Source organism: Grammomys surdaster, unplaced genomic scaffold (genome assembly GCF_004785775.1).
Source record: "Grammomys surdaster isolate TR1022 unplaced genomic scaffold, NIH_TR_1.0 241, whole genome shotgun sequence".
NCBI classification, from domain to species: Eukaryota; Metazoa; Chordata; class Mammalia; order Rodentia; family Muridae; genus Grammomys; species Grammomys surdaster.
This window is the reverse complement of record NW_021604686.1, coordinates 1224821-1251596: the sequence shown is the minus strand read 5'-3', so window position 1 is coordinate 1251596 and position 26776 is coordinate 1224821. Positions and strand designations below refer to the sequence as shown.

Genomic DNA, 26776 nt, shown 5'->3' with positions numbered 1-26776 from the left:
GCAGGGGTGGGCACAGGACAGACGTAGTGGTGTTAGCCAGCACAGGACACTTAGAAATAGGCTCCCCTGCCAACTGAAGGTCAGAAGAGAGATGCAGAGCGAAGAATAGAGCTGATTTTCTGTACCAGTTAGGAACCTACCCATGCAGACTGCAGGGGAGGCCCCATAGGCTACCCACCCACGCAGGGCAAGGTCCTCTTCTGAAGCCCTGTTCCATGTGGCACAGGGCCAGTCATTGAGGCCACTCTGGGTAGAAGGCCCTCAAATCAGAAAATACCTTCTAATACCCATGAGTGTCTCCTTCCCAGAGTCCTACAGTAAGTTAAAACAGCAGTGTTGGGCTCCAAGGGGCTAACATGGGAGGATATTGCCACCTAGTGGCCAATTTATCACACATCCTTTCCAACCTGTGATCCTAGGCAGCCCTTAGTTCAGTAGACCAAGGCTCACTCCGAAGAGAAATCCTCCCTCAGCCTATAGGGATACAAACTTGGGAAGCTTTGTTGTGACCTTTATTTGCTGTGACCCTCGAGCTCCCAACCTGCAGCCTACAATACAGGGCTTATAATAAATTTCTTTAGGTATTCTGGGCCTGAGACATGAGGGAAAACCTTTCTGCTACATGTGGGTCCAGGGACTATCAAGGCCACGGATGGTCTTTCTAAAACGAGACTGCCCACTGTATTTATATGCAGGCCAGTAACAAAACCTCACAACTGTTCTGTTTCCAGCACAGTATCACACCTCTCCTTCCAATAGCCAGATATGTGGTAGTGAACCCATTTCACAGGGGATGAAACTGAGCCCGAGAGAAAGGGAGAAGTAAGGGACTCTAGTCTCTTCCCGGGAGCGAAGATGGGGTAGGCCCAGGGTGAGCTCACCTGCAGGCCTGTGTTTGTGGTGAGGACAGGGGGTTGGTCATTAACAGGGAGGATGGTGACAGTGAAGGTCATGGGCTGGCTCTGGCGATCCATCTCTGAGGCATTAGCCAACAGGACGAAGCCGTCTGTCTGTGTCTCACTCCCGTCATGCACATAGCGGATCAGCTGCTCTTCCACCTGTTAGGAAAGCCAGGATTGGTTGTCAGGCTTCAGCTAGCCCAAGTCTCAAGAGGGATCTTGGGACCAGCACCCTTAATGTCCCATTGTTGGGTACAGAACCTTTAGAACCCGTTTCCATAGGTAAGAAATGTGTGTGTGTGTGTGTGTGTGTGTGTGTGTGTGTGTGTGTGTGTAAAATGACAACAGTTTCCATTTCTCAGGGGAAGACTGAAATAAACCATAAAGCAATGCCAGTAACTAGGGGCTGTGCTGATGCCCTGGCGTCCCTGGTACCTCTCTCCAGGAGAAAGTGCTGAGGCTCTCATCTTGAGGTCGGTCCTCCTTCTGCAGGGCCCCGTGCTGCGGTGGCTCTAGCACCTGTAGAACAAGGCCTGGCAGTGTGGGGAAGTAAGGCCCAGTGATTTGGACCAGCGGAGGGGCCAGGGTACGGGTGCCACCCTCAGGAACGCTGAAGTTTTGAACATCCAGGGGAATGACTGTGGGCAGCACCTCCAGCTCCACAGAGATGCCTTCAAGAGGGTCACCCAGGCCCGAGGCCACATCCAGGGAGAAGGAATCACTCCAGGCCCCAGGGCGAGAGTGCAGGTAGAGAACTCGGCCTGAATTCACTGCCTCCTGGGAGAAGCTCTGCACAGGGTCCAGGCTGGGCGGCTCATCTGCTGAAGCACCGTGGGATACCATCACCAGGTAGCCGGCGTTTGGGGGGCTTCTCAACGAGAACATGATGTCGGCAGGCAGCACTGCCTCCTGAACTACCTGGTCAACAGAGAGGATGGGGACACACAGGGTCACAGGTCGTTGTAAACCACGTGTTGCTAATGTTCGCTCGGGCTGTTAGAGCTGGCACTATGTACCACAAGGGGGCGCTCTCACCATACCGAACAGTACAGGCTCCCAGATTCCAGGTCTTCAGCAGTTTGCTGAGGACTCTCTCATTGCCTGATCTAGTCACAAAGGACTCTAAGCACCGCTCTTAAATTACACTTCTGATTCTATACCTTTGCAGCACACATTCTTTTTAGCTTGAAATGTCATCTGCTACTTTTCGCTGTCCATACTCCATACTTTTCTCTGCTCCCTCTACCCTTTCTTTCGTGCCTGGTCTGGCGTGGAACTCACTTAATCGACCAGGTTGGCCTTGAACTCAAAGAGCTCCGCCTGCCTCTGCTTCCTGAGTGCTGGGATTAAAGGTGTGCACCACCCTAGCTTGCCTCACATGCTACCTCCTCTGGTTTGGACACTTCCTGACATGCCAAGTCACGGTCTTTCTCGAAGTCCAAACGCTTAGAACTGGAAGGGCCTCAAAAGTGGGGTTTCACAGCGAGCCAGTGAGCCTGCTGGTCAGTGTTGAGCTCCCTGAGTTAATAAACACCTCACAGACCCTCACCATCCTACAAGTGACGAGTACTCTTCAGCTCGGCAGGGCCGTGTGCACCACCTTACCTCTAGCTGGTCCCTTCTGATCTCAGCCGCTTCCCCCTGGAAGACGTAGATCTTTTTGTGTTTCAGCAGTTGTAGTGGGGCCAGGGGGCCTTCCAGGGCAATGGTCACTTGTAAGATGGTGTTAGTTTGTACTGGCCCTGCTGCCACAGAAAGGGCCAGGGTGTCTTGAGGGCTAAGACTGCCATTGTGGCTGTAGAGAATGGCCCCATCCAGCAAGTCCCGTTGGGAGAAGGAAGTGACTGACTGGCCATCCCGGAGCAGCTGCCCCCAGTGAGGGCCAGCTGTGACCTGGTAGTGGACCTCATTTCCACTTCGTATATCCAGGTTGGTGTCCAGGTGGAGCACAGCTGTGTCAATGGTGCCCTGGCCTCCTTGAGGGACCACAAGACTAGAACTGTTGGCTACGCGAAGATAGGGCTCGGAGGCCTGCACCTCCAGCATGGCAGTAGCCTGGTGCTGCCCGTCAGACACCTGTAGCTGGAGCCAGCCATGGTCGGCCCCTGAGTGTACAAACAGGACTTGCTTCTTCCTAAGGTCCTCTTGGGTGAAACGATAGATGGGCCTTGTGGGCTCCTCCATAGCCACGATGCTGCCAAAGAGGAGGTCCTTGCGGGTTAGCACCAGTTGCACATCATTGAAGCCCGAGTCAGCATCACTGAAAGCCACGTCATCCGTCGTCAGCAGCCGCTGTCCACCCCGGGCCACATGGAAGACCCGGCTGATGGTCTGCACAGGGGCGTGGTCATTCACAGGCTGGATGGCCACTCGGAAGACACCGCGCACCTCCTCCCAGGCCATGTCTCCGCTGCCCTCACCCTGGCGTGTGGCCACAAACGGGATATCATCCTCTACGGTCTCAGAGTCGTCATGCTGGTAGACCAGTCGTCCGTGCAGTAGGTCCTCATTGGTGAAGGATGTCACTGGGCTGGCCTTACCCTTTGGGTCCCTCCAAGCCAGCCTGCCATGGTGGGGCTGTTCCATAACCTCGTAGAGGTAGCTGGCACTGTTGAGACTCTTGACAAAGAGATGGTGAGCGGACAGCACTCCCTCCCCTCCCTCCGGTACCGTGAGAAGGACGTTAGTGAGGACGGGAGCGTTTGGGTCGCCACCAATGTGTATGGGGAACGTGTAGAGCGGGGAGAAATGTGGTGGAGATGTGACCCGGAAACGGAAGGAGTCATCAGCTGCCTCAGAGGTCCGCATTGTGGCCCTGTAGGTCACACGACCGGCCTGCAGGTCACTCTGGCTGAAGCTCTGGCCATCTGACAGCCTTGTACCCTGGAGCAGGAGGTTGCCTCTCCTGGGGGCCTGAACCAACTCATAGTGGAAGGTATGAGGGTATGGGCCTCCCTCTTCCTCCTCCAGGGAAGCCTCTAGGTGAGCTGGGGTGAGGGTCTCCTGATGAGGGTTCTGCGTATGCAGAGGCTCAAGTCGCAGCATCCACACTGTGGCCCTCTGGATGGTCACTGGGAAAGACAGATTGCTCAGCGTCTCCTGGCCCACCTGCACCTCCAAGGTCAGGTCCTCCACTGTGTCTCTGGTGTGGTGTTGTGGGTCAGTGCTCAGGTACCTCACCCGGCCTTGCTCTACATCTCGCTGGTGGAAGGCCAGTGTTTCCCACCACTCGTTGCCCTCCACCCCTCCGGCCCCTTGCTTCTGCAGCTCCCCGAACTGCAGGGTGCCAGTGACTCGGAACAGCACACTCACATCCTGTCCTACTGCGTTCGTTTCTACCGACAGGTTGGCGGGTAAGATGGCTGCAGCAGAGCCCTGGGCCAGGTGCAGCCCTGTGTTATGGAGGATCTGTATGGCTGGCCGGACAGCCACGACCTTCAGTGTAGCTGGAGCACTGGCCTGCATTCCATCACTGACTCTGAATGTCAGGTCCTGGGCAGGCCCACCACGGTGGATATAGACTATGTTGCCTGCCTCCAGTTCCTGACAGGAAAACTCAGTTGCTGGCTCTCCGGGCTGGTCTCGGTGTTCCACAGGGACACCAGAGGAGACACTGAGGAGCTGGATGGTGAGACCCTCACAGGCAGAGTCTGGGTCGTAGGCTTGGAAAATCTCGGGTCCCAGAGGCTTCTGTGTGTGTTCCAGGATCACCATGAGGCTGCCGTGCGGGAAGATGATACGAGGTGGGTCGTTGACAGGGTTTACCTGAATAGGTAGAATGTAAATTTGGCCCCTCCGCAGGCAGGAGGGCACAGGTGCCCGAGCAGTCACTGACACCTCCAGCATCAGCTGGTCAGAGGTGTCTTCAGAGCCGTCGTGAACAAAGCGGGCCTTACGGTTCACCACGTCCAACAGGGTAAACATTTTCCGGGTTTGGGCTCCCGGGATGTCCAGTTCCAGCTCACCATGGCGTGCGCCCTGGCTCACGCTGAACAGCACCTGAGACTTGCGCAGCTCTGCCTCTGTCAGGTCCAGCGTGGGCTGCACGTGCCTCCACTCAAGCCAGGCTGTGCCACCCTCGGCCACCACCAGGGGGCTGATGGTAAGCAGCTGGGTGAAGTTTGCAAAGACAGCAGGCAGTCCTGGCTCAGGAATACACGGCTCTGGCAGGTCCATGGCTGGCCAGGCTTCCGGTGCCAGGGTGGAGAAAGTTTCATATGGGCCATAGACCTCCTCCTCATACTCATCCTCCTCAGACCTGCAGCCTGCTGTCATGTCACGGGTCAACCAGGCATCCCGGAGGCCCCGCCTCCTGCCGTTAACGCTGAAATCTTCTATGCAGCCTACCAGGGAGATATTGGCAGCCCCCGGTGCCAGGCCCAGACGGTGTTCTTGGAGGTGTCGAGAGGCCTCTGTGTCCAGCCCCCCAAGGAGGAGACTGCCACGTGGCTCCAGATAGCTGAGGACCCCACGGTTGAAAGTCCGTGTAGGGTATTGGTCTACAGAGATTTCCAGCCGGTGAACATCTATGTGTACGCTGACCTCGTGGGGCTGCCCGTCAGCCACCGGCACGCTGTTACGAAGCAGCATGGTGCCCTGGCCCTTTTCAACCACAGCCCGCAAGTGGCCCTCAAATATGTCCACGTAGATGAAGTTCCCACGCTGGTCCCCTGCTTGGAAGGCCAGGGGTGCTTGCTGACTCCGAGTGGTGAGCGTAAACTCCAGGGTGCCTTCCTCCCTAGTGTTCCAGGCAGGGAAGGCAGCCAGTGAGCGGGGTCCAGAGAAGCCCAGGCTGACTTCATCCCCAGCAGAGAATTCCTCAGCACAACCTTCATGAACATCGGGGGTGAGTGGACGGAGAAGGTTTCGGCCATTGAGAATGGCTGAGTGGAGGCAGCCCCTCAGGGGTCGGCTGATTCCCTTCAGGTAAGGCAGGTCAAGGCTTCCAGAGGAGCCCACAAAGAGTCCATAGGTGGCCTTGAGGTGGGATGCTCTTGGGATGGGGGAAGAGGTGTTCAACACTCCGTCAACAGACAGCACAGCCCAGCTGTCGGAGACAGTGAGCACTACAGTGTGGGGGGCGGAGTCACTCAGCACAGTGTCTGCTGGTGTCTGCAGCCTCAGCTCCTCTTGTCCCAGGACAAGTCTGACCTGAAGAGAGACAGGCAGACCAGGGGTGGGAGTGGCTGATGTTTCTGTGTACCCCATACTGAGCCCCCTTTGAAAGGGAACTAGGACAGGGCTTTTCATGACATCACCCTTACCTCCCTATTGTTTCAACTGGGTAGAGTCATGGCCCCAGTGTGGCTCCGAGACTGTCCCTGGCCCTAGGGATTTACACAAAGCAAGGTTCTCTCCTGAAGCAGCACTTGGCATGGTCTCGTCCTTCCTCTCTTTCCCTGAGTGAGCAGTACCAGAAAACCTACCGTGGGTTCTAGAAAAACTACGTCCGGAAGAGTAATGGGCACTTTGGAGTTCCCTGATGAACCCCCTTAGTGGGCAAAAGTAGCTTGGCTCACTGTAAGGCTAAGAACCTGAAGAGGTAGTCTGTGTTTTCCTTTTTAATGTTTTATCTATTTATTTGTGTGTGTGCATGCGTGAGAGTATGTTTGGGAATTTGTGCATGTGGTGTGAGCATGTGCGCGTGTGTGTGTGTGTGTGTGTGTGTGTGTATTTGTGAGTGTGGTGTGCGTGCGTGCATGTGTGTGTGGGGGTATTTGTGAGTGAGGTGTGCGTGCATCCATGCGTGTGTGTATGGGTATTTGTGAGTGTGGTGTGCGTGCATGCATGTGTGTGTATGGGTATTTGTGAGTGTGGTGTGAGTGTCTGCATGTGTGTATGTGTGTGGGTATTTGTGAGTGTGGTGTGAGTGTCTGCATGTGTGTGTGTGTATGGGTATTTGTGAGTGTGGTGTGAGTGTCTGCATGTGTGTGTGTGTAGGTATTTGTGAGTGTGGTGTGCGTGCGTGCATGTGTGTGTGTGCAGGCACATGTGAAGGTCAGAGGACAACTCTGAGGAGTCAGTCCTCTCCTGTTACGTTGTGGGTTCTGGGCACTCAGCTTCTGTCATTAGGCCTGCACAGAGGTGCATCTACCCACCCAGCCGTCTCCATAGCCCAGATGCTCTGTGTTTGAGGCTCTAGAAGGGCAGGCGTCCTCCATGAGACACAGACACCGGGACTGGAGTGGGTGGTGGCAGAGTACGAGATCTCAGGAATCCAAGCATGGATTCTACTGTAGCTGCTGCCCCAGGCTCAGGCTCAAAGTGACACCTTGTGGCAGTGAGAAGCCATGGCAGCTGTAGGACGATAGGGCCAGGGTCCCTCAGCCGCAGTGGGGCACAAAAGCAGATGGGTCCAAGCCTGGGTTCCTAAGACTGTCCTAAGAGACAGCCAAGTGACCCCTCAAAAATAACACTGGTCTTAAACGACATCTCAGATTGTACCACCTTACTACAGGGAGCCTGGGGGAGTCCCAGTGGAGGAACATAGCCCAGGTGAGTAGCACAGGGATACTCCCTGGGAGCAGGGATACTCCTCACACATAGATGTCAAGGAGAGGGGACTGGCCAGGCATGGGGAAGACAAAGAAAGGCAGGTAAAGGAGGAAAGCAGGGGTAACAGTGAGGAAAGCCTGTCAGTCAGACACTGTGAGGAGATGGATACAGGAAGCTGGGTGAGCTCAGTCCAGATGACCAGCTAGGGCCTACGAAGAGAAGTGAGGCCGGAGACAGCCGGTAGGCAGAGCCACTGTACTGGGAGCTCACTCTGGGATGTTGCTGGCCACTGGCAGTAGACAGACCAAGACCCGAGGGCAGGGGTGACTCGAATGAGGTTGCACAGCCAAAGGCAAGGCCTTCCAACCTGCAGAAGGGGTCCCTAGCCCCGTTCCCAGGGGTGCTACTCACCTGTAGACGTCTGGAGTGGAGCTGGAGCAGGAGATGGTCATCTTGGCCCGCTGCCAAGAGAAGCAGGGCTTCGGGCTGGGATGTGGAGAATTGGAGCAGCAAGTCCACTCTCGTCAGGGCTGAGGGCACAGGAACCTCCAGGTAGTTCTCCCCGAAGAAGGAGGCTGGTGAGAGAGGGAGCTATGGTCAAGGTGAGGTTCTGCTAGGAGGAGGCTGGGTACCACAGAAATAGAGGAGAGGTCCTTCTATGCTGACACACCCCACGGCTCTATAAGGCACTGCCTAGGGGGCCTAGTTAAGATTCCTGCTATTCTGGGTTGGAACGATGGCTTAGCGGTTAAGAACACTGACTGCTCTTCCAGAGGTCCTGAGTTCAATTCCCAGCAACCACATGGTGGCTCACAACCATCTGTAATGGGATCTGATGCCCTCTTCCGCTGTGTCTGAAGGCAGTGTACTTACATACATAAAATAAATAAATAAATAAATATTAAAAAAAGATCCCAGTTATTCAAGTTTTCTTGGGTTCCTGAAGGCCCAGGTTCCCACTATCTCTGGGCCCCAAAGAATATCCATCCTGGGTCTGGTCTCTCCCGATCTTGTCTTGATCATCTGGCTTGGAGGGCACGGGCCCCCGGGAACAGAGTTCTGGGGGGACTCTCACAGGGAAGGCTGATCCCTGATCACATTCTTCTCCTAGGCTGGGCTCCTTGTACTCAACCCTCATTCTCAATCACGACCGTGCTTCATCCCTGTGTTTGGCTGTGGTGCCTGACGGTGGAATGCAGGCAGGTCATTTCTTCTCTTTTCCTAGTGCCTGTGGGGACGGGGTGGGGTGAGGCCGTTTATTGCTCAGAGCCTGCCAAGGAGCAAAGGCTCGCAGGCCAATGGGAAGCACGTGCGGTGTCGGACTCAAAGCGGGCCAAAGTGTCCTCCATCACTCTGTGATTGCTTCCTGCCTCAGCGCTACCCACAGTCTCTAGTGAATACTCACATCCGGCCTCTTTGTTTCCAAACATGCTTAAGGAGCCAGGGAAGACAACAGTGGAGATCCCCTTTTCTAACCCAAGCCAGGGCTAACTCTGCGTACAAGACTGGGGACGCACCACAGGTCGGCCAGCTGGACCGAGAGGGTCTCCTCAGGCAGCAGGACAGATATGCTCTCTCGGGGTTGGTGAGCACCATCCAGACCCCTTTGGACCCCACTGAGAACCTCCTCCTTTGAAGTAGCTTCAGCCCTCCTTAAGGGAATTTCCTAAAACCAGCTTCCTTCCGTCTCCAGCAATTTCTCCACCATTTCTGACCCATTCTTGCAGTGGTTAGAACCTTGACTGCCTGCAGATATCCAGTGTTGGGGAAAGATGGACAGAGCAAAGGAAACTCATCTCAGTCAGGCTTGATCTGCCATCAACCACACTAGGGCTGGGCCCCGGCCAGCTCGAGCCAGCTGACATCATCTGAGAAAGCAGCAGCAGCAGCCACTGCAAGGGTCTGCACCTTTTCTGCCCCAGGAGAGATGGGCAAGAGAGAGAATGCTATTCTCAGGGCTGAGCTGAAATCCTCCCTGGTGGCTCCCGAGTTAAAAGGATGTCGTGAGTGTAAAACCGCCTGCCCGGGCCCTGAGGAATCACATACCTTGTGTCAGGGAACCTCAGACCCGGACACTGGTCAGCAGTAGGTGCTAGTGGGGGTGCCGTGTCTGCTTGAGCAAAACTCAGCAGGCCAAACCATGGGCAGCCACAGAACAGAGGGTTGGGCACACAGCCCCCACAGGATGAAGCCACAACCCTGGTGGGCTGGAGTGGCTTGGAGCAGCTGGCGAGGGCCGAGCAGCAAACCTTCAGGGATTTTGTAGGCCAGGTGACACTGCCCACTCTGAGGGTATTTATATCCCGCAAGGAGGTAAACATTTCAAATCGGGACTGGTCTGCTTGCCACCCACAGGAAGAGGGCACACTCCCCTTAGTGGGTGTGATCCCACCCACACTCCCTTGCCCAGAAGGTATGCCAGCTTCCTAAGTCTTAGATGAAGGCAGGGCTCTGGGTCGGGCCCTAAGGTGCACGGCTGGCCCTAACCACTGAACCACCTGCCTCTGCTCCCTTCCCACAGGAGAGAGCAGCAGCCTGTTTGACTAAATGGGAGGGTGGCAGGAAGCAGAGGTACTTTCCAGAGAGCTGGGGTCTGAATGAGCCCTTTGAGGGACTGGGCCCTGCTGTTTCCTGTGTGGAGAGGCACTCACACTGGCTGCCTTGTGTTGCTGGAGTGTGCAGGCCAGGCAGCCCCCTTGTCAGAACAGAGGCCTCTGAAGCCAAGCTGGCTGGGGCTTTGGAAACTCTGACAGTACCCCCACCTCACCTCCATACTTGGGCTCCTCTCACCCTTCTGACTGGCTGCATCCAGAATTGTTGTCATTAGGTAGGGGGCAGTTGGAGAGGGCCTTCAAATATAAAGAGGGTGCAAGATGAAGAAATAACAAGCTAGAAGTCAATCCCCAAGGACTTCCTGGAGGAGGTGAGGGCGGTATAAACCCTTACAGAGTAGGGAGAAGGATCAGTGGAAGGTTGACTAGCAGGGATGGATAGATCCTTTGGGCTGGGCAGTTGGGGCCTCTGCTTCCCATGCCCCCTACTGGTTCTAGAAAACTTACAGGCAGAGGGTTAGTGGTGTAGGCTGAGGAAGGGGGGCTGTGGTGGTAGTGTGTATAGGCCAAGCCCTCTGTGTGGGAGGGGCAAATGCCCCAGGCTCTGGGAGACGAGCTGCAGAAGGATGCTTGCTGCCTGGGTGGGCTTTTTTTTTTTTCCTTTTGGTGGAGGAAGGTCACAGGTGAGTGTCCAGAGCTACGCAGATGTGTGTGCATGAGTGTGTGGGTGGCTGCTCTGGGGTGTCTTTGGGGTTTGTGTAAGGCTATGTGTTTGTGTATCCACGTAAGGACCCAGGGCTGTTAGGACAGAGGAGCGATTGTGCCCAGCCGGTCCTGCCTCCCTTGCCTGCCTGCCATTACTTAGACAGGCCTGGCTCCCTCAAAGAGGCCATGTGTTCCTGGAGGGCTCCTGCCCCCTCCCATCCCACAGTTCTGCTGAAGGTGGGGAAGTCCTCGTGGCTTCCCACCCTTCCTCTCATGAACAGGGAGCTGCTGTCTGGGCCCCAGGGTGGGGTGGCTCCATGCTTTTCCTGAGACCCAGGGTTAGGATACAGAAAGAGCCAGTGTCTTGCTGCGCTGGTCTCTTTCACAGATGGGCAAGCGAAGCTGTGGTCAGTCTAGCTACTCATCCTTCGGCAGGCCCCGGATTGTGCTGGTACCTCCTAGATCTCTGGGGTGACACTCTTGGGGAGTGTGTCAGTGAGGATCTGGTCCCTGCACAAGGCCGCAGCTCCTCCAGTTCCCCATTTGGTTTTGTTGAGGTAGGGTCTTACATGTATTCAGCGTTGGATGTGTAGTCTGCATCTTCTTGGTTAGGATTCTATGCACATTAGCTTTTTTTCTACTGGGCTGGGAACAAGGTTTCTAGGTTCAAGGCTTTCTCTAGTCCCAGGGGCTGCAGACCCAGCTCCTCGAAATCCTCCGAACTCGGTGCAAGCCAACTGTCTTTCTTTCTATCTGTCCTATCTTTCTCCTTGGCTTCCTCTTCACCCATCTAACTGGGAGTACAACTCCCTGCCCTAGGATGTACTAGAGAGTCAGACCTCTGGCTACTCTCATCCTGGGTGCCCCACCTCTGGGGAGTGAGTTCCACAATATCAAAGTTCTTTGTAGCCCAGACCATATAGGGGACACAGGGGAGAAGGTATCTGACTTGGTCTCAGAAAGGTAAGCTTCAGGTCTCAGCTCAGCTACTGTCTAAAACCTACCCCAGCCTCACCCACAGCACCCTGTTCCCTGGCAGAGAATCCTGGGAGCTCTGCTGCCCCTCATAGCCTAGGGCAGTCAGGCGGGCTCTCCCAGCTGGCTTCCGTGACGGGCAGAGGCAGCATTCCTGCCTGTCTGCCGTAGCCTGACTTTATAAGGGAGAAAATTGGAGCCCAGGGCTGTTGGGCAGGAGTGCCTGCTGCCCGGCTGAGTGCAGGGTGTGCGCACATGGGGGTGACGCCCAGTGCTGCTGCAAGAACGAGCGGTGGACAAGAGACACAGGGGACCAATCTTCACTGATCATTAGTTCATCCATCCACACGCTCGGTCATGCACAAACATACATGCACATATATGTTCCCTAAAGCAGCAACTCGGATGGAAAAGAAGAACCGGCCTGGGAGAAAGACACTGAAAACGAGGCATAGCGACCCCTCTTCACAAGGATAGAACTCAAGGGACACAACCTAGAGTTAGGAAAGGAGACAAAGAAGCCCAGGGAGACAGAGAAGGTGGGACCGACTGCTGTGGTCTGGAATGAGGGGTGTCCAGAGAGTTGGGGGGAAGAGGACCCTGCCTTGGGGAAGCTTGATTTCTCTACTGTACCCTGTGGGGTTTGGCATCAGGAGCTCTATATCCTGGCTCCAGGTCTGAGAAGGCAGGGTGAGGCTGGAGTTTTCAAGGAGGCTGAGGGGTGATGGGATAGATTCTTGGGAGGGCTGAGGCAGAGTTGAAGGGCTCTCTGTCTATACTTATTGGTGTGGGGGCCCACCTGAATACAGCCTTTGTAAAAGCAATGGGCCTAGTGCCCTGCCTGAGCCACTGTATTCTCTCTGAGGTCACCCAGCCCTCAGGCCAGCTTGCCTTCCCTTGTACCTCCAAGGATTCCTCTTCTTTTCTCCACCGTAGTTCTGACTTCAAGCCAAGCAAACCTGAAGGAGGTTTCCCAAAGGCTGGGCAGAGGCTGGTGCCTGAGGCACTAACTGTCTCTGCTCTGGGCTTGGGGAACAGAGTGACAGGCTGTGGAGTCCCCACAGACCCGAGTAGCCAGTGTGTGTGTGCCTGTGTGTGTGCATGTGTGTGTGTGCACGAGCTTGTATGCTCATGCGTGTGCATGTGTGTCTCTGTGCGCATGCACATGTGTGTGTTTGTGTGTGTCCATGCGTGTGTGTATGTGTGCATGTGTGTGCATGTGTGTATGCATGAGCTTGTGTGTGCATGCCTTCATGTGTGTGTGTGTTTATGCATGCATGTGCATGTGTCGGGGGTGTCAGCATACCTGGATAGTACGTGTAGGTGGGTATAGGGTCAGCGGGATGCTGGATACTAGGGACGAAGACTGATAGAACTGTGTTCGAGATCCTGGTTGGCCAGGATTGAAGGATAATCTACCAGCTCTGCCCGGTCCTAAGACCACTTGGCAAGAGAAAAATCTGTCTCATCTTTCCTCGCCTCTGCTACTCTGAAGGTATTCAGGGAAGGTGAAGTGGAACAGATTCAGGTCAGATCATGGGGTCAACGGAGTGACTTCATAGGAGTGACACTGGGTTACCACCAAGTCTATAGCTCTCACTGCTGAGAGCTGCCCAGCGCTGAAAGACTGCACTGGCACAGCTTTCCCAGCTGTGTGGACAACAGCAGGCTAGCTCACAATCACACAGGATTGGAATTTAGAGCTGTTCTCCCTCTCAGGAGACAAGACCTCATCCCAGGGCAGTGATGGACCACCAAGCACTGTGACACCAGGCAAACGACCACCACCATGAACTAGGATTGAAAGACTTTTCCTGGGCTCACGATAATCTCCTTCCTCTCATCTCAAGAACTCTGAGGCCACAAGAATCACAATTGGACCCTGACTCTCTCATTAACTTTTTCGTTCCCTGAAAGTCCAAAGAGGCCAGAACAGAACAGTTTCCTCGATTGTTGCCTGAGCTCTGGCTCTGACACTGGCCCTCTAGACAACCACCCTCAGTCAGCCATGCTGAGGGGTTTATACTAAGGATGATTTCCAAAGTAGCGGGGCCCATGTGGAGGATGAGGGCTCCTGGAGAGAAGGAGGAGAGATCTCTGTGAGCTCTGTAGGGGCAGGCTCAGTGTCCTCGGCTTCCAGCCACATATACCAACCCCGGGGCCATGCTGGGCACAAGAGGAAGTAGGAGGGAAAATGAGAGGCTTTGATGGAACCAATCACTCAGAGTCCACCCAGGCTGGAGGCTGGGATGGGGAGGAAGCGGGCCTCAATGAAGTCTTTGTGGAGCTCCACTGCTCCCCTACCTCAGGCGAAGAGGGTGGGGCTAGTGTGGTGGGGAATAATTCCAAGAGGCTTTTCTCTGCCTTATAATTTTCCTCCTTGTTCAGATGGGTGGATTTCCAGGACCTTTTCCACTTTCCCTATCCCTGGCTGGCCAGACCCTAGTGGGTGTGAGATTTCCATCTCAGTGGGTCCAGCCTGGGATAAGGTTACTGGCATGCAAGAGAAAAAGAAGGGCCCCCTCCTCAGCCCCAGAAGGGTCTCTATGAGACAACTCTCATTTTATAAGAGAAGACACTGAGGTCTATAAAGGTTCACAGGGACAGAGGCCAGGATGGGACTGAAGCCCTGTGGGTGTGGTTCCAGAACTGGGTGTTGTGGGTGCTGGTGAGGAGGTATGTGCACACAGAAGTGGTGGCCGGAGCATGTGAGTCGGAAGTAGAGCATCTGCCCCGGCTGGGGTGGGAGGGAGTGTGAGGGCTGGCTGGCAGCTTGCCTGGGGAAGACACACTTTTTCCCTTCTTGTCCCCCTGAGTCTCCCTCTGTCAGGGCCGGGTGGAAGTGGGAGGAGTGGAGGGCCGGAGGGAACGCATCTGCTTTGGCTGGCAGGGTGAGGCGGCCTGGCTTCTCCTGGAGCAGCTGCGGGTGGGCTCAGGGAGCTGCAGGGAGAGGGAGGGGCTGGCAGGAGGTGGCCCAGTCTTCTCAGGAGCCAGTGACGAAGTGCCAGTGCTGCCCACTGGGGACTAGGGGTGGGGGGGGGGGGGGGTGGGGGTGGGTGGGGGTGGTGGGAAGTAAAGGATCTAGAAAGCAAGCAAGGGTGGAAGCTACTCTGAGTGGCTGTTGGGCCTGGCCCTCTCACAGTCAGGATTCATATGCCAGTGTCCCCTAAGTGTCACAGACCAGTCATGACAGGGTGCTGTGACAGGGCTACTGGGAAGGTGTCTTAGGCTTCCTTGCCTAGAAGGCTGGGTTTGGAGACAGTGAGCATGTGAGCCTGAGTGGGGAACAATGACTGGGGGTCTGGACAGGGCTGAACTTAAGGCTTGGTGGCATTGTGTGTACAGAACAGGTCGTGTTCCTTGGAATATCATGTTCTAACATTTAGGGAAGGAGAGGGGGAGACCTGGATGTAGATTAAGGTTCGTCACTCTTCTAAAACACACACAGAGAAGCAGGCAGGCAGGTGGGCAGACAGACAGAGAGACACACATGCACCTCAACTCAGAGACCAGATCTCCTATATTCTCTCTGGTCTCAGTCTTTCCATCTGTGAAAGGGGACTTAGACGAGGGGGAACTATCCATGCCTGTATTCAGGTCAGCCCAGACACGAGTGGCTGATAGGAAGCTGTGGTCATTAAAGTGTGTCCAGAGGAAGCCTGTGTGTGTGCTAGATCAAACAAGGGCCTTGCTTACACTAAGCATGTGCTTGACTGAGTGGTAACTCCACACGCTAGAAGTCCTTCAGCGTAGGACCCAGGCTTGTGTTCCTGCCTAAGGCACTTCCACATCCACAGGGTCTGAGAGTGTAGACAGAGGAAGAATTTGTAGGTAGAGGAGTAGAAATCAGAAGGAGGTGACATTTGGCCCATGTGAGAATTTTCTTCTTAAAAAACTTTATTTTTCCTATGTGTATGGGTGTTTGCCTGCATGTAAGTCTGGGCATCATATGCATGCAGTCCCTCTGGAGGCCAGAAGAGGGCGTCAGATCCCCTGGAACTGGAGTTATGGCCAGTTGTGATCTACAGGTGGGTGCTGGAAATCAGACTCAAGTCCTCCTGAAGAGCAGCCAGTGCTCCTAACGTCTGAGCCGTCTCTCCAGTCCTGAGAGTTTTCTATCAAGGAGATCTTTGTCACACAGCAGAGTAGGAAAATATCACACTGGCCAGTGCCCCACCCTCGGAGTCCGTGGTTACAAGGTCAAGCCTGGAAACCACAGGGTCTCTGCTAACAGCCTGAAAGCTGGTCAGGTCTTCCATGTCTGCCTGGCTTCTGTCAGGACCCAAATAAAATGAATTGGTTTCCACTGAATTTTCCTGCCACCTGTTGCTCCCAGGAGCTAAATCCTACTTCTGACACAATGTACCCATTTTTTCTCCTTGGGCCTCAGGCATGGACTGCCTCTTTCACTGGGCCCTCAGGCCCTTGGACATCTGGGCCAGAAACTCCCATATCCAGCCCCACTCATAGCAAACAAGGTCCTATTGCCCCAAGCCGCTCACTGGCCCAGTAAAGGTGCCACTACCCAGCCACTTGTAGACAGAAACTGAGTTCTTCTGGACCCACTCTTTCCTCCCTGTCACAGTCAAGGGATATCCATTGTCCATCTGTCCTGCCTTCAAATTCTCCCTCACGTTAATTTCCCTTCCCACTGTGTCATCCTACAAGGCAGATCACCACCGTCCTGTGCCTGTCTTAGATAACTTCCTGCTTTCTCCCACAAGTAGTAGAGTTAAACCGATTTGCCCAGCATCCTCCCTGGCCTGGAAGCTTTGGGTGGCTCTCCATCCTGTGATGAGGCTCCAACCCTGAGCGAGGTGTGGAGAGTCCTGGGTGACCTTGCTCCTACCCACAGCGTTCCCTCTGATCGTTTGATCCCTCTGATCTATGATCATTTCAGGTACCAGCCTCTCTGGGCCTCGGGCTCGGGCTCGTCTGCCCAAATCTAGCTGATACCTATGCCCTGTTTTGAATCCAGCTATTCTCTTCCTTCTCTCTGAGGACAGGTCTCATGCTTCCCTCACCCCCTCATAGCCAAGGCATCTTCATTTTATTTGGGGTGCAGAGACTCAACAGTGGCTTGGGGAGCTGTACCACCTCTCTTTGTTGACACTGTGAGTCTCAAGCACAAGACTGACCTTGCGTGATGGAGGGCTGTATAAAGGGCGGCCCCTAGCCAGTCCAGGTAGTACTTTGGAGACTGCCTTGTCTTTGTTTCATGCTTTCTAGCCCTGCTAACCATCTAAGGCGCCTGGACGCAGTGACTGAGGAGGGGTGGGAGCCTGCTCCAGCCAGGGGTTGCTTTCCTGGCCATGGTCACCCAGTCTGATGCTTGTTTTTTAAAGAAAATAGACTCTGAGCCCCTATTTATAGCAGGAGGCATAACCACAGACAAGGGATGGGGTTTGAAGTTGTGCAGGCTTCTGCTCCAGCAGGACTCAAGGAGGGGCCATTCCCAGGCCCCCTCCCCACCCCCAGGCTTGAAGGAAGTGCCTGTGGGATCCTGACATTCCCTGGGACAGGATGTAGCCTATGCTTTGGGGTAGGGGATGGGGAATGGGTGAGGGGGGGATGGAAAATTTCTCTCGGGATTACTGGTCCCTGGGGCCCAGACTCCCATGTTGGGATGTGTGGTTGTAGGTCTATTTTGTCTACTGAGAAGACAGATGAGGGCCTTGGGGGTGCCAGCTGCGGAGTGAGCACTTCAGACTGTCACCCAAACTGGGTAAAGGATGACACAGAGAAAGAACAGGACCAGAGTTGGGAGAGACAAAGATAAAGGGTCAGCAACGTGAAGGGAGGAGATGGAGAGACAGAGGAACCACAGATAGTCAGGGAGGGACAGGGATGGTCAAGGTGGAGAGACAGAGATGGGACAGAGAAGAGTCTGGGAGAGAGATGGGAAGCCTGAAGCCCGCTGGAAGCAGAGTTAGGCGGGAGCAGCAGGGAAAGCCAGAAGTGGGCATTCCTGCCAACAGGGAGTCTTCAGGGCACTCAGGGCACAGTGTGGGGCCCGAGCTGGAACAGAATAGGTAAGGGCAATAATAGGTGTCTCTGTGGCCTTCCCATTCACCCCTAGACACTGGGCTTGGAGATCCCTCTCATTCTGGTACTCCTGCAGTATAAGCTTAGTTCTGGTGGGATGCAATAAAATGCTACAGGCAAGGCAGGGCCTTTGAGGTCAGCTCCATCTTGGGCTTCCTAGGGAGTATGCTTCCTGGTCCTGATAGGTTGTTACAAAGTAAACCCACCTGCTGCTACTTGCTACACGGATGCTGCCACTGTTGTGCTTTTAGGGGCGACGGGCAACTGTAGCCTGGGCATGTGTGGTGTCGTAGAGCCATAGCCACAACCGGTGACTCAGACAGTTAAAAAAAGGAGCAGTCCCAAGCAGTGACTCAACTGGCTCTGGAAGGGCTGGGTGGGTCTGGCTGGGACAAAAATGGGGTGGTCTGAGTTTATTTTTGGCGGGGTGGGGCCAAGCTAGGGGGTGGAAGATGGGAACTGGGGGCGGGTGGGTGGGGGACTCTCATCCAGGGAGAGCCCCAGGGTCTGGAGCCAACTTTGAAAAGTGATTTCCCAATGCCCAGGAACACTGGCTAACCAGTGCCCTTAAGCCCCGAGGAGGGTCTACTCCAGCCCTACTGTGTGGCTCAGGACGAGCAGCTAGCTAGAAGCTGAGCCCTCTTGTCCTGTTCTTAAGAGCTTGGACTCAGAGTTTTAGAGATGACTTGGGAGATTAAAGTTCCCATACAGAGGCACAGAGAGGGACAGAGGTCTGTTGAAGGCTACACAGAAGGGTCAGATATCTCAACCTGTCACATAGTAAACATGGACCCAAGTTCCCTACCCGTTGATTGTTAGTTACTAAGTGGAGGAAGAAGCCTCCATCTCAGCCCCTACTTCTGGAAAGGCTCAGCTGGGCTACAGATGGGAGGCCTGAAGCACATGAACCCCAGATGCCTGGAGACAGAAACAGCCAGGGGCAGGCGCCTGGATTCTATTAGAACATCCGGGGAGCTGTCTGGGCCCTTCCCAGAATGCTCTAGGATGAAGGCAAAGGTGTCCACACAGAGAGGCTTAGGCCCTGGAGAGTCCTTCATCCCAAGGAGTCCTCTAGAGTTATAAGGCCGGGCTTCTCACCCTGTAGCCATCTCTAGAAAGTCACCTCTCACATGTCCTCACTTAGCTCACGTGGACACCGCCATCACCAGCTTCCCAGAGACATCTTTTCAGCTTCCCTCAGCCTGAATTTCCACCCCTCGTTATGCTGCCACTACTCCTGATTAAAGTGGTGACAGTGGCCCATAGTACTCTGAACCACTTTATGTCAATGTCACTGGGCCCTGGTCAGAATTGGAGAGGGGACCAAGAGAAGGCCCTGTGGAGTCAGCAAAAGGCAAGAAAAAGAGGTTTCTGCGTTCCCTTAATAAATCATACCAGGGCCCATTTTTCCCTTGCCAGTCACTTGCTTTGGGGAAAGAGTCTATCTACCTTTTGGTTACTCCTTGGCACCCTCTGACTGGGTCTCAGCTGTATATCAGCGCATGTGCCGTGTGCAGGGCTGTCTGCTATTGGGAAGCAGGTTCTGGATACCCAGGAGGGACCTACTGCTCTGTCAGTGAGACTTCAGTCCTCAAGTGGTTCAGATGCAGAACCCTGCCTCCACTTTGTAAAGGGTCCTGGGCTGGGGGTGAGGTGGGTGGCTGATAGCCCTCCCAGAGTCCTTGCCTTGGAACCTTTCTTGAAGAGGATCATCCCCCACTGCTGAGCCACCCACCCCGGAAAGACAGTAGAAACAGAATAACTCAAACCTCGGGCACAGATGCCTGGCAGAACTTTTATTCCAGACCATGATCTGACTTCGTTGTCTTCAACACATACGAGAGGTAGGAGTTATTCTCTCCTATTTTATAAAGGGCTAACTGGAGGCTCACCGTGGACCAAGCCAAGGTCCTCGCACAAGGGCTGGGATCTAATTCCAGTGAACGTTCTAACACCATGTTTGTAGCTGCTGTGCTTAGCCTCCTAGCTCCCCATAGAAGGTCTCTGAGGAACCCAGGCTGAGTGCAGGAAAGGTGGGGGCTGAGTTCAAATGAGAATTGGAAAGACGCTCAGCCATAGCCCAGAGACTCCCCAAAATGGTGATTTGTTCTCCCTCTGCCAGGAAGTGGGGGGGGGGCTAGCCTGCCTTGCCCCAGCTGCAGTAGAGCTTCTTGGCCCCGGTGCCTGTGCACGAGACAAGGGGGCAGGGAGGAGCTGATGTCGTGGGAATCAGCATCCTGGGCCCATTGATATTTATAGCTGCCCCTCCTGAAATGTGGGCGGGAAAGGGTTTGCTCTTAGGTGGGAACGGAAGTTGGGCTCCTCTCCCCAGTCTCCTCTGCTCCCCAGAGAGCAGATTGGCCCAGACTTAGTCAGAGGGCCTTTCCTGGCCAGGGTATAGTGTCTTGAATTGGGGGGCTTCCCCTAAGGCTGCTGGCTTGCAGGCTGGACATAGTCTTGGTCAGAGCCCACTGAACAATGAATGCACTGTGCATGTATGTGTACATACACGTATCCACACATGCAGAGCCCTCTGAACACTGTGCTGTGTGTGTGAGTGTGTGTGTGTGTGAGTGTGTGTACACACATATTCATGCATACACACCACTGAGTGTCTAACCATACTCCGGAGGCAGAGGGGAGGTGAATCGGGTGTTTTATAGAGAGCCCCAAGAGAAAGGCTGAGTACAGAGGACGTTAACTAACGGCCAGACATTAGGACGTGACTCATCTCGGCCATCGGGGGAGAGAAGGGCACGGCATAGTAACGAAGTGGTGGAGAGAGCAGCCACGAGACAGTGAGGCTTCTGCTCACTTGGACATTCAGGAATGTTCTATGTGATGACAGGAGTAGCTGAGGGGAAGTCAGGTCAGAAGAAACCTCAGAGTCTGGGTGTGTGGAGGTGTGTTCAGGGGCTACTCTCTGCCTTCAGGCTGCTTGCTGAACGGTCTGGAGAAGGACCCTTTATAGGAAACCCTGCAGTCAGCCTTGAGTGGGATTCTTTGAAACCCAGGTAGCAATCTTCATCAATCCACCAATCTCATTCTTTCTCTTTTTCTCTGCTACAAAATCCTCTTTTAAAACTCTGTTTTGTTTTTGTTTGACACAGGACCTCACGACTGAGCCAAGAACGTCGAAGGGTCTTAGACTCACTATTTAGCCAAGAATGGCTTTGAACTCCAAATCCTGGGATAACAGATGCATGCTCTCACGCTTAGTTTATGCAGTGGGGCTGGGGCCTGAACTCAGCTTTCATGCATGTTAGACAAGGACTCTAGCAGCTAAGCTACATCCTTACCCAACAGTGTTTTTAATAATCATAACTACCACCACCACCATCATCATCACTATTTTGAGACAGGGTCTAGCTATGTAGCCTAGGCTGGCCATGAACTTTCAACCTTCCATCTTCCTCTTGCATATAGGGTTTATAGAAATGTACCATCACTCCTGGCTAAAAACAGATAAAACTCAACCTATAAACATTTGTGCAGGAAGCTACTGTACATGCACTGGTGAGACAAACATCCCATATTCTCAGGAGCATATATATACCTCTGGGTGGGCTGGCGTGTGATTCCCTGGAGCAAAATCCCCAGTCAGCCCCCAGTGGACAAACCCTGTGCTCAACTATGTGGTGGAGAGCCATGAGAAAGGAGGTGAGACACCAGGGGCTGCTGGTCCTACGGGTGAGGTCACCAACACCCATGCCAGGAAGAAGGACAAAGGGCAAGGAAGACCTAGCCCCCAATCCTCTAAAGAAGCACTATGTGACTCCAGGCTAGCAATGTCTTCAGCCCTGCTGTGCCGGGATTGGGGCTGGTCTGGAGTCAGGGTTTCTGCTGTGAGGTCTGTGGAGGCAGAGGGGGAGGGGACAGACCGAAACACTTAAGAAAGCATGAGCCATGGCTGGCAGCCTGGCTAATGCACACCAGAGTTGGCAGAGCTGGTTCCTCCACAGGCTTCGAGTCGGCGGACGTGGGTAGGCACTGAGTGAGGAAAACTGGTCAACAAGACAGGCACTGCTCCTGGCCAGGCTCGCCCACACTCCCTCCAGAACAAGGAGGATCCACACCAATGAGCCACCTTGACAACAGCCGCAGGCGACAACCGTATCAGAGACAAATGTGTGGCTTAAAAAAAAAAAACCCAACTCTAGCTGGAAGTAGGTGGAGGTTTTTAAAATGGGAGATTTGCTTCTGGTATGAGGTAGGAGGACTTGGAATAATGGAGACGGTTGCTAGAGGGACAGCAACAGAGACCTGGACTTCTTTGGAGATATCTCTCTTCGTGGGTGTGAGGTCACGTGTGTGTGCCCCCACTCTGATGGCCTGGTCTGGGATGACCACTCCCTTGGGATGAGTAAGAATGCCTGGAGTGATTGGTGGGGGTGCGGAGGGGTGGGGGTGATGTGGGGTGGGGTCCTTATTTTTCTCTGAGCTCAGTTTCCTTCTCTGTAAAATGGGATTGTTTCCTCCCTTGTACCCCAGCACCCACCATGGCTAGCTCTGGAGGCAAATTCTCAGACTGGGTCATGAACTGGCTTGACCCTCTTCCTGCTAGGAGGTTTGGATTCTCCCGGAGGCCAGAGAGCTATGGAACCTTGCCCTAGAAAGGATCTAAGCACTTAATATCGATGCTAATCCAGTTAATTCCAAGATTCCTTGCAGATTCAGCAATGAAGGTAATACTTGGCACCCAGACCCACTCCATCTTCACTTAGAACAAGAAAGACTTTTATCTCTAGAAAGCTTTGCAGAATTGATATAGGCTAGGATAGAGAGCATGCAGGAGGGATGCTGGACCTGGCCAGCAGTTATAGGGGAGTCAGTAAAACAGCAGAACAGTTAAACCCCAGCCCACAGGCCCCTAGTTCATCTGTTCCTGGTCCTGACCAGGAAGTACAGCTCTGGCCAGCACCCCATGGACCCCAAGGCACCACCCAAGCCTAAGTTTGTCAGGTAGGGGGCTGGTGATGAGGCAGCGGCTACTTCTGCCCTTACTGCCTCTGTCAGGGTCTGTGAGAACAGCTGTACATTACCATGGCCTGAGCCTGTGAGTCCTCATGTATGAGCCCCATCTGTGTGTACCAGCGAACAAGCAAGCATGGACGTCAGGGATATCCAAGTTCCCCCTCCCCTACCCCATCCTGGGCAGCACGCCCAGTTCCCAGACAGCCTATACACTTCCTGCGTGAGTGCCACACATGCCCAATCCCTTCCCTGTGGCCCTTTTCCCTCCTAGTTCCAGCAAACAGCAGCCTAGCCCACCTGGCATGGCTCACCCTCCCCCCCAACCCCTGCCCAGGCAGGCACTGCTAAAAGGCCCTTCTTGTCCTGCCTGGGCATGTGGTCATTGAGCGGCGGGGGTGGGGGAGCTCAGTTATCTTTGGTTCTGGGGAAGCTTTTCTAGAGTCTGGGTGGGCTGGGCTAAGGCCCCAGCCTCTGCCCTGCCTCAGAGTTCTGGGGCAGCGAGCACAGTGCATGCACAAGGTTCGTCTGTCTCCACACCACTGATGCTCCTGGGAATCACTCTCAGAGTCAACCCCACCGACTCTGATTCTCTCTCTTGTATGTCATGCTCTGAAGCCTGGCTGCCTTAAATACCCCATTGCTTCTCCGGGAGGCATGTGAGGCCAGGCCCGAGAAAAGGCATGGCAGTCACTGTCCCCAGTGCCACACTCTGACACACCCCAGGATCTGGGGTTATAGTCAAGCCTTCCTGTACTGGAATGCCACCTTCTTTCTCCTCAGTCTGTTCCTCTGGCCACACTCTCCCAGCTCTCATCCTCTGCGGGGGGGGGGGGTCTCCCACAGAGCTCAGGAGTGGACCCCCTTTTTTCCCTAGGAATTTTCTTTTCTTGGGTGGCTGGGTTTCTAAGGCCTAAGACTTTTGCTTTTTCCCTGGGGGCTCATTTCTCCCGTCCATACAATTGAGATGTTGGTCCAGGTGGTTGCCAAGAAAACTTGCCTCCCAGACCCCATGACCTGGATACTCTGGAATGCAGAGAGGTGTAGGGAGCCACCCAAGTGTGCCTCAGCTGGGACAAGAGAACCCACCTCCAGGAGAGGTGGGCATGATGCTTTCTTCAGGCAGAACTCAGGAGGGGTCTGGGCAGTTTGACACCATGGGTCATAAAAGCCAGACAACCCGGGACAGCTAGAGACCCTACACACAGAAATCAGCCTGGGGGAAGAAATACAGGCCCCTGGACTCCTGGTGCTGGGCTGTGAGTCCAGCCCCCACATAGATCCCCTAGACTGGGTTAGGGGTGACAGAATTGTTATGCAGAAGCTCTGTCTAGCATACAGGATAACATCAGCAACTTCATCCCTTCTCCATGCCCAAGACCTTCCTGAAGTCCAGGGTGGGTTTAATGTCACCAAACAGGCAACATTATAAAACAGGCACATGGTGGCACCTTCTTCTCACCGTCAGTGCCCAGGCTGTGGGCTTCATTTTGCCATTTAAGGTTTCTGTGTCCCAGCCCAATGGCTCTTCCTGTCCTGTGCTCAAAATATGCCTTCCAGTCAGGCTGCTGGTCTTTCTATTTCAACACCCTGTTACACCCACCTCCCGCACTTGTCCTGGGATGCAGACTCCCTTCCTACCCTTCAAGGCTTGACTCAAGGATGATGGCTGGCCCTCTGTCCCACCCATCTTGTTTCTGATTTCCTGCACATTTTCACCTGGATCTTTCCATACACACTCTTTGAATTTTACCTTATTTTTCTATCTCCTAAATTAACACATATTCTCTCTCTTCCCCACCTTCTTCCCCTCCCACTCCCCTTCTTTCTCCCTTTCCCCTCTTCTTCTTCCCCTCCCCCTCCTTCTCCCCCCCTTCTCCTTCCCCCCCCCTCTTTTTTCGTCCCCTGCCCTTTTCTTTTTCTGCTTGTTTTGGAGGCAGGGTGTCATTCTAGCTGAGGTTGATCTGAGACTCATTCTGCAGTCTAGGCTGGCCTTGAACCCACAGTGCAGTCAATCCCCTTCCTCCTACCTCCTCAACACTGACATTACAGGCACACATCGCCACACCCTGACTCAGCCCGCCCATCTTTGTGTGGCTCTAGCATCCCGTCTCAAGTTGCCAGAGCTAAGATGGTGTCTAAGAATTGTTCTCGGTTGAAGCCCAAGCAGGTAGAGGCTGCAGGGAAACCATCTCTCAGCTGTGAACGCCCAGCTACCTCAGTGTTCCTTTCTCACATCCCTCATGTCTCTTCATCTCCGGGGCTGTGAGATTTTAGGAAAGGCAGACAGTCTGTGGAGCGGAGATGAGAAGCCCGGATCTACCCGGAGTCTCCTTAGTGTAGGGGTCCCTCCCTGACTCACTTCCCTTCAGAGTGCCTCGTGATATCCTTCTTTAGAGCTGGTCTCCTCCATCTGACGGGGAGAAAGGGTGTGGTCTGGGCCCCTGGAAGGGAGACTCAAGTTCCTTCTCTGCTTTTAGTAGCTCTTGGAAATGGTCCTGAAAGATGTAGGCTAACTGCCTGATTCACACATTGGTAGTAATGACTGACGGGGCCTCGAGGCCACAGATCTATGGCCTACCCAGACCTCGTCTCCAGGAAGAATGCTGTAGTGCTAGGATTCCTGGGACAACTGTGACAACTGTGGAGTGGATGCCCACTGGCACCTCTTAGAAGGTGCTCTTCACTCAGTCTCTGCTGGTCGGACACTAGAGCTAGAGACAGGGGGTGTGGCCTGGGTTGCCCCATGGCTATCAGAGAGAGATCTGAGAGGAGGCAGCCTTGCCTCTGGAACCTGGAGAGTGGGTGGTTTTGTCTATCACTAGCCAGGTCCTCTCGGTGAGGAGAGCAGGGATGAGGGAAGAAAGGTATAAGGAAGGACGGAGGTAGGGCCAGAAGCCAACTAGCCAGCCCTGAGAACAAAAAGAGGGGTCCAGAGCTCTGAGAGGTGGGGCACAATGCCTCCTCTCCACTTCTCACTTCACAGCACCCCCACTTCTGGCTCAGAGTATCTGTGGCCAGGATGCACACTCAATGCTGCCTCTGGGTATCCTTTGATACTCGCTGTGGTCATTCAAACCTGTCCAGCAAAGAGAATGGATAGCACCGAGGTGGCCTACATGTCCTGGACAATCTGGGTGGGCAGAGCCACACCCTTGGCAATCTGACTCCAGGGGGCCCTTTTCAGAGCCTGACATTCTAGGGTCAGGAAAGCCAGACAACCTTGGATACCCGGAGTTCCCTTAAACAGAGATCAGAGCTTTCCTTCCAGACCCTCAGCCTGGGGAAGAAATACAGGCCCCTGAGCTCTTGATCAGAGACCACGAATGCAGCCTCCATATAGATTTTTTAGGCTAGGTCAGGCTTTCTGCCCCTCACTCACCAGGAGCTGTAGATCTGACCAACAAGGCCAAGGTAAAAGCCAAGGCCAGGGCTGGAGCTGACAGCGGGTGTCCCGGGCCGAGAAGCATCGCGGCGGGCCTGGGCGCCTGGACTTGTAAGGCGAGGGAACAGAGCGTGCTAGGTCTGGACAGCAGCGAGTCGTCGCAAGTCGCAAGTCAAGTCGCAAGTCGAGGGAGCAGGGCTCCTCGCACGGGCTGGGGCGCAAGGGCTGTCCGGTACTTAACTCCAGGGGCGGGGCAGGCGCCGACCCGCGCTTGGATTTCGGGCGGGGGCTCCCTCTGTCTGCTCCCACCTCCAACCTTCTTAAAGGGGCCGTGCTGGGCTCTTGCTCCTGGTTAGGGTTGAAGGACCTTTCCTGCTAAGGCAGACCCATGTCCTATTTTAAGGATTTGGGGGCAATGTTTCTAAGTCTTTAAAGCCCCAGAACATTGTGGACAGGATCTCTTGAGAATGGGGAATAAAAGCGAGAACTACCAGTCCTCTTCTGCCCTTGTGGGGATGTAGAAGTTTAGGTGCCTTCAAGGTCACAGGTCCCTGAGGACTCCACTGGAGCAGACCGCTAGGCAGGGCTCTGGGTTTGCCCTTCTCTTTCCACAGACTGGACATTCTCTGCTTGTAAAGACAAGAGGTCTGGATCTTTTGGTGCAAAAGCTCAGCCCTGTGGTAACGTATGCTTCAAAACGACCCTGCAAGGTAGGGGTTGAGCACCCATCCCTTCATTTTGTGGAAGAG

The 26776-nt window shown here is 54.3% G+C and overlaps 1 protein-coding gene across 1 annotated transcript in view; it reads right to left on the bottom strand.

Moving 5' to 3' along the window:
- Cspg4 (chondroitin sulfate proteoglycan 4) overlaps positions 1–26176 on the bottom strand; it is a 34468-nt gene extending 8292 nt beyond the window's left edge. Inside the window, exons 1-5 of the mRNA XM_028774559.1 lie at positions 26025–26176; positions 7806–7969; positions 2505–6050; positions 1335–1817; positions 882–1058 (exon numbers count right to left, since the gene is read on the bottom strand). Of these exons, the coding sequence (XP_028630392.1) occupies positions 882–1058; positions 1335–1817; positions 2505–6050; positions 7806–7969; positions 26025–26112 (4458 nt within the window). The 5' untranslated portion in view covers positions 26113–26176. The remainder of the gene's footprint in view (positions 1–881; positions 1059–1334; positions 1818–2504; positions 6051–7805; positions 7970–26024) is intronic.
- Between the last annotated feature and the right edge of the window lie 600 nt (positions 26177–26776).